We start from the raw sequence: 16,977 nt of genomic DNA on the forward strand, positions 1-16,977 counted from the left end.
TGCTAACCAAAAGGCTGTCAGTTCGAATCCACCAGCCACTCCTTGAAAACCCTATAAGACAGTTCTACTCTGTCCAATAGGGTCGCTATGAGTCGGAATTGACTTGATGATGATGAGTTAACACGTGTACTTGTGAAAAGAAGAGTAAATGAAATGATACGTATAAAGAAACATCTGATACAGTGTGTAAACAATATATATAAGCTGTCATTATTATCATTATATCATTGACTTGTATTGTTGTTTATTTTCTTAATGGACAGACTTCTTTCCCATGTGGATATAAACTCATTCAGGCATGGCTTTTATCATTCTTGTACTTATTTCCTTATATTTTTCTAGGAGCTCACCTAGTCCATTACATTTAGAAGGCAACTCCAGGTCCCTCCTCTCAGTATAGAACTATAATGTGGGAACTTTGAGACATTTATGGTATGTAGTCACAAATCAGGAAAAGAAAAGTCAAGACATTAAACTAAAGGCAACAGTGATATGATTGAATTGGGAACTCATTTGAGAAGAGATTGTAGTAGCCTCCATGGGCATGTATAAACACAGTACATACATTTCACCCCAGTCTTTGGGATTTTGCTTCTGGTGCTCAAGAGAATTCTGCTGAGGAATGATAGCAGGTTCCAATTCTGGGCAGGCTCATGTATAAGCTGTTACAGTCTTTAACATATTTATCATCAGCTTCTCATATTTTTCAATTGTGAGCTAAAAGTGAATTGTAGTTAGAATAGCCTGAAGGGATATTAATTAGATTTTTTTCCCTTAATCTTTTGATATGATGTCCTGTCAGCAATGAAGCATTTCACTGTTAATCAGAAAATCAGCTGCATAGGCCAAACTGGAAAAGAGATAAATCTCAAATCAATCAATTTTGCACTTGTCAGCAGCTCAGGTGAAATATTTGGTGGAGTTAGGGTATAAAACTATTACCCAAGAGGAAGAGTCTATACAATTCATCATGCATTTATTGAATTTTCATGTACCACGCACTGTTAGAAATTGGGACTACAAAGACGAACCAGGGTCTGAGTTCAGACTGCCTGAGTTTGAATCTTGCTCCCACCTGTTAACGTGGGCAAGGATCTTTACCCCCACCCTTTATTAGTTAGGGTGAAGTCCCTGGGTGATACAAACATGAATGTGTTTGACTGCTGACTGAGTCTACCCAGAGACACCTCAGAAGAAACACCTGATGATCTACTTCCAAAAAATCAGCCATTCAAAACCCTATGGAGCGCAGTTCTAGTCTGACATGCATGGGGTAGCCTTGACCTTGAGTCAGAATCGACTTGGCAGTAACTTTTTTTTTTTTCAATTATGGTAAAGAATAAGCTTCTGTCATACAGAGTTTTCAAATATTAGTAGCTTAAATCAGATAGTCATTTATTTCCCTTTCTGATAAATAGTCCTGAGGTGAGTCTAGATGGACTCGACTTCACAAGATCCTTCAGGGACCCAGTTCCTCTCAATTTTTTGCTGTGCTGTTCCCTAAAGGTATTGTCTTCATCTGCCTGGTTGAAGCTGGCTCACTGCCATGTCTTCATCCAAACCCCAAGGACACTGTTATAAAGCCAAGACTCTGAAAAGGCACACATCACTTTCACTCACATCCTATTTGCCCAACCCCAATTACAAGGCCACAGCTAACTGCAAGGAGTCTGGGAAATGTCATTGCTAGCAGGGCAGTCCTGTGTCCAGCTTACACTAGAGGTGGGGGTTCTAGTAATAAAAGGACAATGGGGATAATTTTAACAGCCTGCTGTACCTCCCTAAACTTCTGTTTCTTTATCTCTAAAATGGGATTAATAATAGCACCTTTCCCATGGGATTGTGTAAGAATTAAATGAGAAAATGGGAGAAAGGTTTTAGTACAGTAGCTGGAACATGTCCTTGTTGTTGTTAGGTGCCATCAAGTCGGTTCCAACTCATAGCGACCCTCGGCACCACAGAATGGAACACCTTATGAATCTGGAACATAGTCAGTGTTGAATATATGTAAACTCTTGTTATTATTAAGACAAATGTACTTAATCTCAAAATGCTTACAATCCATCAGTGGAGAGAATTGCTTAAATAATTAACTAGTGTTGTAAGAGCTCATAGAATCGCTTGTTTTCAACCATGTCTGAGGGAGAATTAACAGAATAGGTGACATTTGAGCTGGTCTTTGAAAAAGAAACAGGATTTACAGGCATAAAAGTGGTAGTATTGTATTGCAGCAGAAGAAAACTTTATGAGAAAGGCTTGGTTATAGAGAAAGGCAAGAAGTAGAATCAGGCAATATTTCCCGCAGTGTGATCCTGGAACCTCTTACTTTCAGAATCATCTCAGCCCCAGCTGAGCTATACTAAATAAAAGCTCTGGTGATGTGCCCTTGGAAACTAAATTAAAAAAAAATCTTTCCCGGCATGTTCTTATACACACCAAACTGAGTTCGAGCATGGAGATCTTTAGACAGGAGGGTGTTAGATTTTGTGTAGACTACAAAGACCTAGGCTTCTGTTTAAAGAAGAGGTTTCTAGATGAACAATATTAAGGGATTTAAAAACCAAATGAAATGTCATCATTTCCTGTCCATTCAGTTTTAAGGTCAACCATCTTAAATAAAGATGAGCATATGAATTGAGAACAGCTATGGTCATTACCAAGAACCAAACTGAATAATACATATTCCATGAAATTTTAGCATTTTCCAACAGATTTTGCCAGCATGTGCCTCAGTCTGATCTTATTTTGTAGTCATTTTGATTGCCAAGAAATACTTCTTACCTCTAAGAGCAATAACAAGTGCTTCCTCTTAGAAATTACCAAAAGTATATGATAAAGCACATTTTTCTGAATGTTAGTAGGTACACATGTATGATGACAAAAAAATAATAACTGAACAAATTTGATTTATCTTAACTCTGCTGGGTTATCCTAATAGAAGAGCTATTTTTGCTAAGATTATATACCTTCCTTCATATTTGAGTAGATAATCATCACATTTCTTTAAGCATGAACTTAAAAATATTTCCTAAATAACCTCTGGGAAAGAAATTGGAATGAGTCATAATAGCAAAACAATAATTTCCAGTCAATAGGTCTAATTCACCTATTTTATAAAACCAAACACGTAATAAAATTTAAGAGTACATGCATAATACATACCATTAAAAAACAGCAGAGAAAAATTTTACAGTCCTATAGCTACTATGATATAGGTGAAGCTATGTGAAAACTGAACAGCATCAAATTAAGCTGTGCAATGTGGCTTTGCTACATTAACTGAACGTCAGCTGTGCTGTATGCCAACACAGATACTTCTGTATAAGACAGTCAGCATCTTATAAAAGGTTTCCCTCCCCAAAATGAGCTTTTGTAATGTGCTGGACCAATAACAGAAACCCTGGCGGTGTAGTGGTTAAGAGCTATGGCTGCTAACCAAAAGGTCAGCAGTTCAAATCCACCAAGTGCTTCTTAGAGACCCTATAGGACAGTTCTCCTCTGTCCTATAAGGTTGCTATGAGTCAGAATTGACTCAGTGGCAAGGAGTTTGGGTTTTTTTGGGGGGGATATTTGTTTTTGTTTTTAATACCAGATTCATTTGAGTTTTAAAAATAATTTCATGTATATTTTAGGTGAAAGACAACACTTTTAACAGAGAAGAAAAGCTATTTAGATGTTTAGAAAAGACTGTGAGGCATTGTGTGAAGAACATTTCACTCTGTCTTCAACAAATACAGGTAGGTAAGATACAAGTGTTTTCAATATTTCTACATGAATATATTTCCACGGTTATTTTGAAAAGTAAATGTGACTGTTCATTCGTTTACATCAGGACATTTACTATATCAAATTTGGGAGGCTGCAAGCTTCTGGTAAAAAAAGCCAATATAACAACTTGGTGTTTACTTTTTGTCCCCTTACCTACCCAACCCTACCCCAAATCCAAATCGCCACACTTCGGGACCTTTGGTCATATGATCGCCACCTGGTGGTGGACCACCAACATTGCTTTTTTTAAGATAGAAAACCAAAAAAACCCACTGCCATTGAGACAATTCTGACTCATAGTGACCCTATAGGACAGAGTAGAACTGCCCCATAGAGTTTCCAAGGAGCGCCTGGTGGATTCAAACTGCCAACCTTTTGGTTAGCAGCTGTAGCTCTTAACCACTATGCCACCAGCGTTCCCTTATGATAGAGAGGAGCTTATTAAGTCAAAATTGTTGACAAGGAAGAATGTTACTTGTTTATTCATTTAAGCATACTTAACATATCTCTTTTCAGTAGGATTTAAGGTAACTTTCAAAAATACCTAAAATACGGCATGTTCACGTAATTTAATGATACGACTGAAAGAAAGAAAATCAAAGTGGGACATAAAATGAAATCGGGGGAATTGAAGGGCAAAAAGTCCATAACAAAAGGCTATAAAGAACACAACAATCCAAATATGTGTCTCAAATTTAGCTGTAGGCTAACTAGCAGCAGACCCAAAAAAGGATGTGTAATTGCACAATTGTAGGAGTTAAAATGACCACCTTGATTTATTTTAAAATCAGTATTTCATAATCCCCCCTTTAGATTCTGAAATGTAACTCACAGATAATTCAACTTTAGGTAGCAGGTATACTTAAAAGAAAACCAACATAAAGGAAATAAATTCTAACAAAATAAACTAACACATGTAAATGCTTCCCACACAGCTAGACTAGAAGAGAAAAGCACCACCACAAATTTCCAGTTCCCAAGGAGGTTGTCCTGCTCCTGTTGAGAACTACTGATTTAAACAAACCGAGTGTAGTACGGTATAATTATTATTCTTAAGGCCAGTCAGGAGTTTCTGCTGATGGACCTCGTAAAGAGGACACGATGTCCTTAATAACATTCTTATAGTGGTCGTGACTATGAGACACAGAAAGGTAGCAGAGTCACATGAGTTAGTGAATAAATGGTCCCCTTTCATTTTCCAGAAGTTTTTCTCTTGGAGATCCAGTTTTGGAAGGAGATGTTTGCATGCTTAGATAAAATACCACACCAACAGATGGTTAAGTTGACAGGCACAATGATTTGGAGATAAGATTCTGTGCTATGTAACTGATAAGCACCATTCTGTTCTTATTTATTAACTGAGGAAAAGTCTGATTTCATAATCAGATTTGCTAATCTCTTCCTAAAGTACGTACTGCCTACCATGAAAAGAAAATCAAAACAGTTACAACAGCCAGAGGGCAGTGTGAACATTGTTCTTGATGTACCTTTCCAGAAGTAAATGCTTTTAGGAACATCTACAGATCTTCCATTTCCACTGACTGATTCAATAAAACTGTAAACGTCTTCTCTTAAAGAGTGCATTGGGATCCCTAAGGGAAACTGCAGATATAAGTGAAAGAGGAGTGATTTTTTTTTTTTCTTTTAAATGAGGGAGCTGTACGAATTGAATGTTAATGAATTACCGATGAGAGAATTTAAGGATTCCACTCGCTGAAGGAGAGTTCCATGCAGAGTATTGTAAGAAAGTGACCTGGCTAAAATGTAGAGAAATAGACTGTTTGTAAGTAACTTGATTGTGCAGAGTATTCATGAAATTTTTTTGTCTTTTATTTTTAGCTTTCAGTGTTGATGGAAGGTCATGATGATGAGGTCTACGTTTAGGATACGTTTACTTGTACTCACATCAGAACTTGTCTTTTTTGTAACTTTTTTCTTGGGTTTCAGGATGCTATGGTCTTGGCTCTGCAGAGTGTAATGGAGCTCCAGGAAATATCGTACAATAAAGATGAGGAAGAGGGTGGCTATTCAGAGACCCCAAATAAAGCCCCAAATCCCTGCAATGACTTTGTAAGTTATTCATATTCACAGATAAATGCCAATTAAATAGTAGGGTTAAAAGAAAACCTGCCTTTCATTTCTTTTTCAGAGTTAAAAATAAAACTTGCACTAAAGTAAATACTAATGTCAAAATTAGTAGGTTTAAGTAGGAGATTTTTCTAGTCGTTAAATATTTTTCAAGTGGCTTAGTGAGGATTTTACTATAGTTGAAATTTAAGAGGATCCCAGATTGTGTTTCTAGGGGTGTCAGTGTTTGTGCAGCTTTTTAAATCAAAATTTAGCTTAAGTCTGCATATGATATTTCAAATATTTATTAAGTCATAATGCTTTGATTTTCTTAAAGGAGTCTCTGGAAACCTTACAGGAGAAGGGTAGGTACTCTCTGAAGATGTGATTCTTATGAACACTGGAAAGCAAATCTTTCTATTGAGAGCTTTTACCAAAGAGCCATAAGTCATATTATTTCTTCTTTTCTGTGCTAAAATATTTCTTTTTTAAGAATCCTGTAAAATATAGCTGGGGGATCATAAAAATGTGCTTCAGCCAATAAAATATTTGAGTGGTTAGCTAGTCTGAGTAATACTGATGGCAATTTACTGTCTTGTGTTTCTATATGTATTATTATCTCATGTTTATAAATATCATATAAAAGGTATCAATAGAGTCCTTTCATCATCTTTAAAATCCTTGAATGTTTGGCATTATTGACATTTGGGGTCAGACCAATCTTCATTGAGTGGCCCTTGTGTTGAAGGATGTTTCTGGCTCCCAAAGCTCTAAATCCCAGTAACGTCCCCCGACCTTAAGTCAATGTAACAATCAATGAATAGCCTTACACATTTCTAAAGCACAGGAAGTGATACAACCCTGTAGAAAACCACCTACAAGTATTTTGCTTTCTTGGCACTGAGGAATAGAAAGCCAAGGTTACATCTGAACTAAGATGATAGATAAATAGGTAAGTTTTTACAATATATGTTTAATGGAATAAGTGTGGCTAGATCTTGATGTATTTCCTGGACTTAATTACAGAGAGCACACTCTAGAAAAGTCCTTAGGGTTTTTCTCTTTAGCCCAAATAATTAACTAAATCAGTAAGTACATATTGGCACCATGCAGGAGCAAGGCATATAGCTTCTCCCTCAGCAAGCATGTTCCAGAATTTGATGAAATGAAGAAAGAGGGGACCTCTGAACCTTGCATAAAAGCGTAAGATGGTAAGTTAGGCTAAACTAAATAATTATTAGAAAGCTCAATATTCAAAAGCAACTTTTTATGGAAAATAGAATTCTTTTTAAAATCAAGTATTAACTCAAAATCTATCTAATGACAGAGCAATTGTTATATAACCGTAAATGATATCTACACATTTTGTAAAGGGTAAAATATTAAAATAAAATCTGATTCTGATTTGTTCCAGCCATACCCTATGCATGGATGAATCAGTTCATGCCTATGGGTCACTGGGAAGATATATTGTAATTAGATTACTCGTACCATCCAGTCAAGTCACAAACAGTAATTTATCCCAGATACAGTAAACATTATTTGCACATTAAGCGGTCTGCAGGTACATATTGATTATCTCATAAGCTAGACATCAAATTTGATCTGTGTTGGCTATTCCTGGTGCCAATAAGAGACTGGTTTTCCTTCTCTTTGAGATTTCCCATGAGTTCAAACTAAGTTACCAGGGGCCATGTAAATTAATTAATACAAGCTGCTGTTCAGATACTGATTCCCTAGGACATGTTGGGAGGTACAAAGAGAAAACTACTTGCAAATTGCCATAAAATAATCATGTAACCTAAGAGTATATTAAAAACATAATTACAGCTAGATGTTCATTACTACTCAGAAAACATATGATAAATAGCAAAGTAGGACAGTCAGCAAGCAGGGCACTAGTGTATCCAGAACGGAGAGAGAAGAAAGAGAAATAGAAGAAATTGAGTCTAGGGTGCTCAGGTACTGGTATAAGGTTAGACATTACTATAAAGTTCATTCTCAATGATTCAGTCCTAAAAATGCAGCAACTTAAGACACAGAATCAGGCATCAGCTTAACCTTTCAGTGTATTTCAGTAGAAGATAATAGCTTTGTGGTCTTTTCTATCACAGCAGTAAAAAACCTATATTAGCGAATACTATCTGTGTAGGGGAGACTTGGTGGCTCAGTGGTTAAGAGTTATGGCTGCAAACCAAAAGGTTGGTGGTTTGAATCCACCAGCCACTCCTTGGAAACCCTGTGGGGAAGTTCTACTCTGTCCTGTAGGGTCATTATGAGTCGGAATTGGCTCTTCTGCAACAGGTTATCTGTATAGGAGGAGCCCTGGTGGCACAGTGGGTAAGTGCTCAGCTGCTTACTGCAAGGTCGGTGGTTCAAATTCACCAGCCTCTCCAAGGGAGAAAGATGTGGCAGTCTGCTTTTATAAAGATTTACAGCCTTGAAAACCCCATGGGGCAGGTCTACTCTGTCCTATAGGGTCGCTGTGAGTCTGAATCCACCTGAAGGCAATGGGTTTGGCTTTTTGGTTATCTGTGTAGGAGAGTCTCTGGGTGTTGCAGTTAACGTGTTCAGCTGCTAACTGAAAAGTTGGAGGTTTGAGTCTACCCAGAGGTGCCTTGGAAGAAAGGCCTGGTGATCTGCTTCTGAAAAATCAGTGATTGAAAACCCTATGGAACACAGTTCTACCCTAACACACATGGGGTTGGCATGAGCTGGAATAGACTCAATGGCAACCAGCTTTTATATGTCTAGGGATGCAATTCCACCACTACAAATATGTCCCCAGGCTAGGTAGAATGTTGGGGCAAATATGGGAGAAATAGAGTACAGTCTCCCCTAAGATTGACTACATCCCCTTTACTGCCAGAAAAGGGGGTGAGTGATACTGTGAATTATTTACATAGTCTTGGTAGTCAAAGGATGGCGTAAACTCCATACGCTGGAGTAACTCAGCTTGGCTCTGGGATTAGAAAGAAGGGGAAGGTGAGTGTGCTGAAGGAGATGACCCCAATCACAAAATCATTGACTGTAGAGAGACCTGTAGAGTGTTTGGGGAGGTTGGTGAGCTGGCTTTAACTGTATTTCTCTTCCTGCTCATTCTTCAGATTGAATGTTAGAGTCTAGGGCCCCTGTTTTAAGTCCTTGAATGGGTTTAGTTACACCAATTAAAAAAAAAAAAAAAAAAAGGAAAAGACCTGATTCTGTTTCAACTTGCTAGATTTTAGCTTGGTTTCCTTTATGCTATGCTCCTACAGGAGCGTACTGACAATAGCGCTGGACATGGTCAGGGTTATTCCTTTCTCTGTAACAGGCTTGTGTTTCTTTTGGCAGGCGGCTCATTTACAGAGGCTCGTCCTGATCCCCCTGTCAGCCCTGCTGTCCTTATTCCCAGGGCCTCAGAAGCTCATCCAGAAACGCTATGACAAACTGCTGGATTACAACAGCTACCTGCAACGGTCAGCGGGAGATGAGTCAGACCTGGCCAAAAAGGAGTATGAGGCCCTCAACGCCCAGCTGGTCGAGGAGCTCCAGGTGTTCAACCAGGCTGCTCGGAAGATTCTGTTCAATTGTCTGTGCAGTTTCAGCACCCTCCTCAGGGACCTGATGCTCGTGGCGCAGCGGGCTTATTCTGCAGCGGTGCCGGTAAGCACAGCACCAGCAGCTGGCTACCCTGGCCTCCAGGATGGATTAGAAACCACGCCCAAGCAAAACAAAGCCCTGCTCTCTGTGTGGTTTAGCTTTGTTTTTCAATAACCGAAGTCAGTCAAGTAGTCTTTTGCTCCTTATCTCTCTTCCGCACAGGAAGCTAAAAGTCAGTTTCCTAGTTCAGGTTTACTGTGCTTACACACATATAGTTCTTTTTGGAGATTATCTTGCAAATACCAAGAACCTTTCAGTTTCACTCCACTCAGCCAAAATACACCTGCCTGATGTTACATTTAAGTTCATCTGTTTACATTTTGTGTTCTGTTTCCACTCAGGAGTCCTTAAATGTTAGCCATGACTATTTGAGATGTGGATCCAAAAAGGCCATCTCAGTGTAAAGACAGAAACAGGATAACTGTCAAACTACCCTTTATTTTGCTTTTGGTTTTCTTTAAGGGAGAGAAGCCTGATATATATTTTTATATACAAAAAATAAATGTTATAATAATATATCATATTATATGTAATTAATATGTGATACATAATAATACATATTTTATATATAATTTATGTAAATATTAACTTATATTTTTATATGTAATGGGAGAAGGAGTTTAACATTTAGCTTTCCATTAGCCAGGATATGATTTTTTAATTATTTTCCCTCCTAAAGAAGAAGAAAGAGCTTTAAAATCCAGTATCAACTCAAAAAAAAAGTCACCTTGGTTTCTGTAATTTTTCCCTGTATTTCAAGTGTATTAGTTCCCATTAAGCTACTTCATCCAGGATAACAAAAATATAAGATTTCCAGATTAGGTGCTGAACTCACAGCATTTGGAGGAGAATTAATCATTCCTGCTCTATTTTTTTATTATGTAGCTAATTAAATTTCAACTTATTCTTGGAATTAAATAGGTGCTACATTTTCATGTTTCAAAAGTCAAAACTATAAAAATATATAAGCTGTCTCACACTCACTCAAGTCATTAACCTCCCCACATCCCACCCTTCCTTCCAGAAATCATTTTATTAGTTTATTTTTATCCATCTAGTAGTACATCCTGGAGATGCTTCCGTGTCGCTGCACAGAGAGCTTCCTCGTTCTTTTTACAGCTGTATAGTAGTCTATTGCAGTGGTTAAGGGAGCCCTGGTGGCACAGTGGTTAAAACAATTGGCTGCTAACCAAAAAAGGTCAGCGGTTTGATCCCATTAGCTGCTGCATGGGAGAAAGATGTGGCAGTCTGCTTTCATAAAGATTTACAGCCTTGGAAACCTTAGGGGGCCATTCTCCTCTGTCCTATAGAGTCACTGTGAGTCAGAATTGACTTGACAGCAATGGGTTTTTGTTAACTGCAATGGTTTGTGCTCGACTACAAACCTAAAGGTTAGCAGTTTGAATCCACCCGGTGGCGCCATAGAAGAAAGCCCTGGCGATCTACTTTTGTAAGATTACAGCCATTGCAAACCTTACAGAGCACAGTTCCATTCTGACACAGATGGGGTCGCCATGAGTCAGAATCGACTGACCAGAAACTGGCTTGGTTTGGGTTTTTGGTTGCACAACTACAAGAGTTTATAACAAGTCCCCCATTTTTTTTAACAACTCTGTTGAGATATAATTCATGTACCATACATTTTATAAATTTAAGTATACAATTCAAAGGTTTTTACTATATTCAAAGAGTTTTGCAAACATTATCACAATCAACTTTACCACATTTTCATCAACACAAAATGAAATTCCAAACACATTAGCAGTCACACCCAATTTTCCCCCTACCTCCCCAGCCCTAGTCAATCACCAATCTTCATGTCTCTATGAATTTACCTATTGAGGACACTTCATATAAATGGAATCATACAATATACATTGCTTTGTGACTGGCTTCTTTCACTTAACATAATATTTTCGAGGTTGAGCCCTGTTGTAGCATGTATTAGTACTTCATTTCTTTTTATTTCTGAATAATATTCCATTGTATGAATATATCACATTTTATTTATCCATTCATCAGATGATTGACATTTGAGTTGTTTTCACGTTTTGGCTGTTCCACCTGCTATGAACATTCATGTACACATTTTTGTATGGATGTATGTTTTCATTTCTCTTGGCTACATACCTAGGAGTGGAATTGCTGGGTCATGTGGTAACTCTTTTTAACCTTTTGAAGAACTTCTAGAATCTTTTCCAAAGTGGCTGCGCCATTTTATATTCCCCAAAGCAGTATATAAGTGTTCCTTTTTCTCCAAATCCTTGCCCGCACTTGTTACCTGTGTTTTTGATTACAGCCATCCTATTAGGTGTGAAACGGTAATCTCATTTTGGTTTCGATTTGCATTTCCCTAATCAGCCCCCTATTTTTAAACTTTTTAAATTGAAGTATAATATAGACAATAAAGTGCACCGGTGTGAACTGTACACTCAGTCAGTATATACATATGTACACGTCTGTGTAACCAGCCCCCAGATCAAGATATAAGCACTTTCTAGCTCTCCATAGGCTTTCTTATGGCCACGCCCACCCCATAGGACCCCCAAAACTTCTCTTCTGACCTCTCTAACCATAGACTATTTTTCATTTTTTTAAAATTTTATTCTACTTTAGGTGTAAGTTTACAGCTCAAGTTAATTTCTCATACAAAAATTTATACACATATTGTTTTGTGACATTATTTGCAGTCCCCACAATGCAACAGCACACTCCCCCTTTCCACCCTGGGCTCACTGTGTGCATTCAACCAGTTTCTGTCCCTTCCTGCCTTCTCATCCTGCTTCTGGGCAAGAGCCGCTCATTTGGTCTCATGTATCTGATTGAACTAAGAAGCACACTCCTCATGTGTATTATTTTTTGTTTTATAGTCCTGTGTAATCTTTGTCCAAAGAGTGGGCTTCGGGAAGGGTTTCAGTTCTGGGTTAACAGAATGTCCAGGAGCCATAGTTTCGGGGATAGTTTCTGTCAGATCATTAAGTCTGGCCTTTTTACATGAGTTTCAATATTGCTCCACACTTTTCTCTTGCTCTGTCTGGGACTCTCTGTTGTATTCCCTGTCAGGGCAGTCATTTGTGGTAGCTGGGCACCGTCTAGTTATTCTGGTCTCAGGCTGGTAGAGTCTCTGATTTACGTGGACCTTTAGTCTCTTGGGCTAATATTTTCCTTGTGTATTTGGTGTTCTTCATTCTCCTTTGCTCCAAGTGGGATGGGACCAATAGATGCATCTAAGATGGCAAGCTTTTAAGACCCCAGATGCCACTCACCAAAGTGGGATGCAGAACATTTTCTTAATAATCTTTGTTATGCTTGTTCATAAACTTTGCTATGCCAATTGACCTAGATATCCCCTGAAACTATACTTTCATTGGTGGTAGCCGGGCACCATCTAGTTCTTCTGGTCTCATATTTTGCCTGTTTTTGTATTTCACATAAGTGAAATCATATAATATGTACTCTTTTGTGTCTTAACCAGTCCCTGTTGATGGATATTTGGGCTATTCCTAATCTTTTTCTATCACAAGTAATGTCACCACTAAAAGACAGTTTCTACAATGGTGCAAAATCCTTTGGTACAAGGGTCATTTTATTCATGGGCAGGTATATCTTTATGAGACATTTCTTGAAGTGGGATCTCTGGGTCCAAGGGTAAATACATACGTGATTTTGCTAGATGTTGCCAGATTCCCTGCTTTTGGATTGTATCATTTTGAATACCCACAAACAACATATAAGAGTGCTGGTTTCCTTGGATTTTTGCCAATCTGATAGGTTTCACAACCTAAAACCAGTTCCAGTCAAGTTGATTTCCATTCATGGAGACCTCCGATATGCCAAAGTAGAACTGTGCTCCACAGGACTGTCATTGGCTGATTGTTTTGATGCAGATTGCCAGGGCTTTCTTTTGAGGTGTCTCTGGGTGGACTTGAACCTTTCTGTTAGCAACCAAGCGCGTAAACTGTTTGCACCACCCAGGGACTCCAGTGTAATTTTGATTTACATTTTTTTCTAATTATTAGTGAGGTTGAGAATCTTTTCAAGTGTTTGAGGTGTATTTATTTGTCTTTTTCTGTGAGCTAGCTGTTCATGTCTTTTACTCTTTTTCTGATTGAGTTGTTGATATTCTTATCTCAATTTCTAGAAGCAATGTGTATGAAATGAGCCTTTTCTCTGAGATATAAATTGATAATATTTTTCCCATTTTCTTATCTTTTGACTTTGCTTGTGGTATTTTTTTTTTTGGTCATACAGACTTTTTTAATGTTGTCAAATTTATTAGTCTTTTATTTTATGATTTCTAGATTTTGAGGCATTCTAGAAAAAGCTCCCCCTGCTTTGAGGCTCCAAAGGAATTAACCCATGTTTTCCTCTAGTATGTTTATGGTTTCATATTTTTATTTAAATTTTTGATCTATGTAGAATTTATTATGGTTTATGATGTAAGATATAGATCCAACTTTTATCTTTTTTCCAAATGGCTATCTAGTTGTCCCAACACTATTTATTTATTGAAAAGTTATATATTTTTTTTGTTGTTCTTGCTTATATTTTCTCAGTGAAACTTATTTAATTTTCAATTTCTTTAGATAATTTAATTCTTAAGTCTATAGAGAGAGACTTTGTATATACCATATGCTCATGGTGGAAGGCAGGTTCATAAGTTCACAATCAAGCTGAGCTTTGGCAGGAATTCACTAATCAAAGAAGACATGTTATTTTAGGTATCTTTGATCCAAACTTTGAATCAGATTTTTTAAAGGTGGAAGAAGCCCAGGTCTTCATTTTCTGGTTTGAATTATCTAAATATCTTTCACATTGCAGTCCCTAGTAAAACAGGAAGTACTTTGATTTTGAGAAATTACTAATATCCTAATGTAAAAAACATTTTGGAGAAATTTTCCTCATTAATATATTTTCATTATGTATTTATATGCCTTATATACATATTATATATTATGATTATAATATATATATTTAAACTTTTTATTTATAGATTATTGCAGACTCGTGTAGTGGTAAGATACAATACAGAGAGATCCTGTATACCCCTTGCAAAGTTTTCCCAATGTTAGCATCTGGGATAACTATATAAATTTTTGAGAGACAGAATTAAATATTGGCTGGAGAACAGACTCTGGCACTGGAGTGCCTCATGCTAATACCCTTTCACATTAGTATATTGTTGTTGTGTGCTGTTGAGTCTATTCCAACTCATAGCAACCCTATAGGACAGAGTAGACTTGCCCCATAGGGTTTCCTAGGTTGTAATCTTTATGGGAGCGGATTGCCAGGTCTTTTCTAATGCGGAGCTGCTGCATTTGAACTGCCAACCTTTTGGTTAGCAGTCGAATGTTTAACCATTGCACCACCGGGGCTTCTTACAAAGAATTCCATTTGAACATGTTTAAGTATTATATGCCCACTCATTACTGTATTACCATGGGCAAATTACTTTATCCCTCTGCATCTCATTTTTCTCACCTGAAAAAATGAAGATATTAATAGTACTTATAGACTTTTTCTGTAAGGAAAAAATGAATTAGTGTGTGTAAAGTTCTTAGGATAATTTCTGCTGCATAAATACTATGCAATGTTAACCATTATAATTGTTTGCTATTATTTTATTGAATTTTCAGGGGTTATCATGGTTGATTTTTTAAAAATTATTTTGCTTCTCTACAAAATAATGTATGATTTCATTTGTCAAATTATACAACATAAAATCAATACACTTCATACACTTATTCTAATACAGAATTAAAAGCCTGAAGGTGAGCTTAAAAGGGCCTCATGATATACCTCTGAAGTTTCCACCTGTTATCAATTATGGCTTAATTTTTGGTCCTCTGTGCATATATATATGTGTGTGTGTGTATGCGTGGGTGTGTGGTGTTTATCTCTATATCTCAAGTGTGCATTCCCAAATCCTTAAGGAAACTGTCACCACTGGTCTCAGGATCTACTTATTTAACTCATAATGTGTTCTGGATCTCTTAGGATCGACATATGAATATATATATTTAAATATTCCTTGACTATAAACTATCAACAAACCATGCTGTACCTAAGTTTTAAAACTGTGTTTTAAATGTCATTGTGGCAGTTTCCAAAGCTCTATTTTTTTTTTTTTATCATGCACATGATTTAAAGAGTTAAGTAGCTATTCAAGTTTCGTTAGGGAAAACAACAGTTCTTTACTCTCTTTACCCCAATTCTCCTTCCTCAATTCTTTTAGAAGATTGTTTTGGTATTTGCCTTCCTATTTTTAAATAACATTCTGGTGTTGCTATTTCATTAATCTTCAACTTTAGGCATGACATACTGACATTCTAATATGAAATATCCCCCACGTGTCTGTCAGTTTGTCGTACTGTGGGGGCTTGAGTGTTGCTGTGATGCTGGAAGCTATGCCACAGGTATTCAAATACCAGCAGGGTCACCCATGGTGAAGGTTTCAGCTGAGCTTCCAGACTAAGTCAGGCTAGGAAGAAGGATCTGGCGGTCTACTTCGGCAAAGAAGTTAGCCAGTGAAAACCTTATGAATAGCAGCAGAACATTGTCTGATATAGTGCTGGAAGATGAGCCCCTCAGGTTGGAAGGCACTCGAAAGACAACTGGGAAAGAGCTGCCTCCTCAAAAGTAGAGTCAACCTTAACGACGTGGATGGAGTCAAGCTTTTGGGACCTTCATTTGCGGATGTGGCACAACTGAAAATGAGAAGAAACAGCTGCAAACATCCATTAATAATCAGAACATGGAATGTATGAAGTATGAATCTAAGAAAACTGGAAATCATCAAAAATGAAATGGAATGCATAAACATTGATATCTTAGGCATTAGTGAGCTGAAGTGGACTGGTATTGGCCATTTTGAATCAGACAATCATATGGTCTACTATGCCAGGAATGACAGATTGAAGAGGAATGATGTCATGCTCATTGTCAAAAAGAACATTTCAAGATCTATCCTGAAGTACAACACTGTCAATGATAGGATAATATCCATATGCCTACAAGGAAAACCAGTTAGTGAGACTATTATTCAAATTTACTCACCAACCACTAAGGACAAAGATGAAGATTTGGAAGATTTTTTACTTCTGCAGTCTGAAATTGATCAAACATGCAATCAAGATGCTTTGGTAATTACTGGTGATTGAAATGCAAAAGTTGGAAACAAAGAAGAAGGATTGGTAGTTGGAAAATATGGCCTTGGTGAACACAACAGAGAGTCCCTTATGGAGCAGTAGAAGGATGGGATGCAGAACTCAAATTCTAGTAAGAAGACCAGACTTACGGTCTGACTGAGACTGGAGGTGCCCCGGAAAGCATGGCCTCTAGACTCTCTATCACCCAGAGCTAAAACAATTTCCGAGACCAACTCTTCAGACAGAGATTGGACTGGACTGTGGGACATAAAGTGATACTTGTGAAGAATGTGCTTCTTAGTCAAGTAGATACAAGAGACCAAAGGGGAAGCTTCTGTCCAGAGGTGAGATG

General features: G+C 37.5%; 1 protein-coding gene across 1 annotated transcript in view; it reads left to right on the forward strand.

Moving 5' to 3' along the window:
- Positions 1-16,977, forward strand: part of ARHGEF38 (Rho guanine nucleotide exchange factor 38) — a 175,476-nt gene that overhangs the window by 127,449 nt on the left and 31,050 nt on the right. Inside the window, exons 8-10 of the mRNA XM_004380204.2 lie at positions 3,633-3,737; positions 5,716-5,838; positions 9,169-9,480. Coding sequence (XP_004380261.1) covers positions 3,633-3,737; positions 5,716-5,838; positions 9,169-9,480 — 540 coding nt within the window. The remainder of the gene's footprint in view (positions 1-3,632; positions 3,738-5,715; positions 5,839-9,168; positions 9,481-16,977) is intronic.

This window comes from Trichechus manatus, unplaced genomic scaffold (genome assembly GCF_000243295.1).
Source record: "Trichechus manatus latirostris isolate Lorelei unplaced genomic scaffold, TriManLat1.0 scaffold00071, whole genome shotgun sequence".
Classification (NCBI taxonomy): domain Eukaryota; kingdom Metazoa; phylum Chordata; class Mammalia; order Sirenia; family Trichechidae; genus Trichechus; species Trichechus manatus.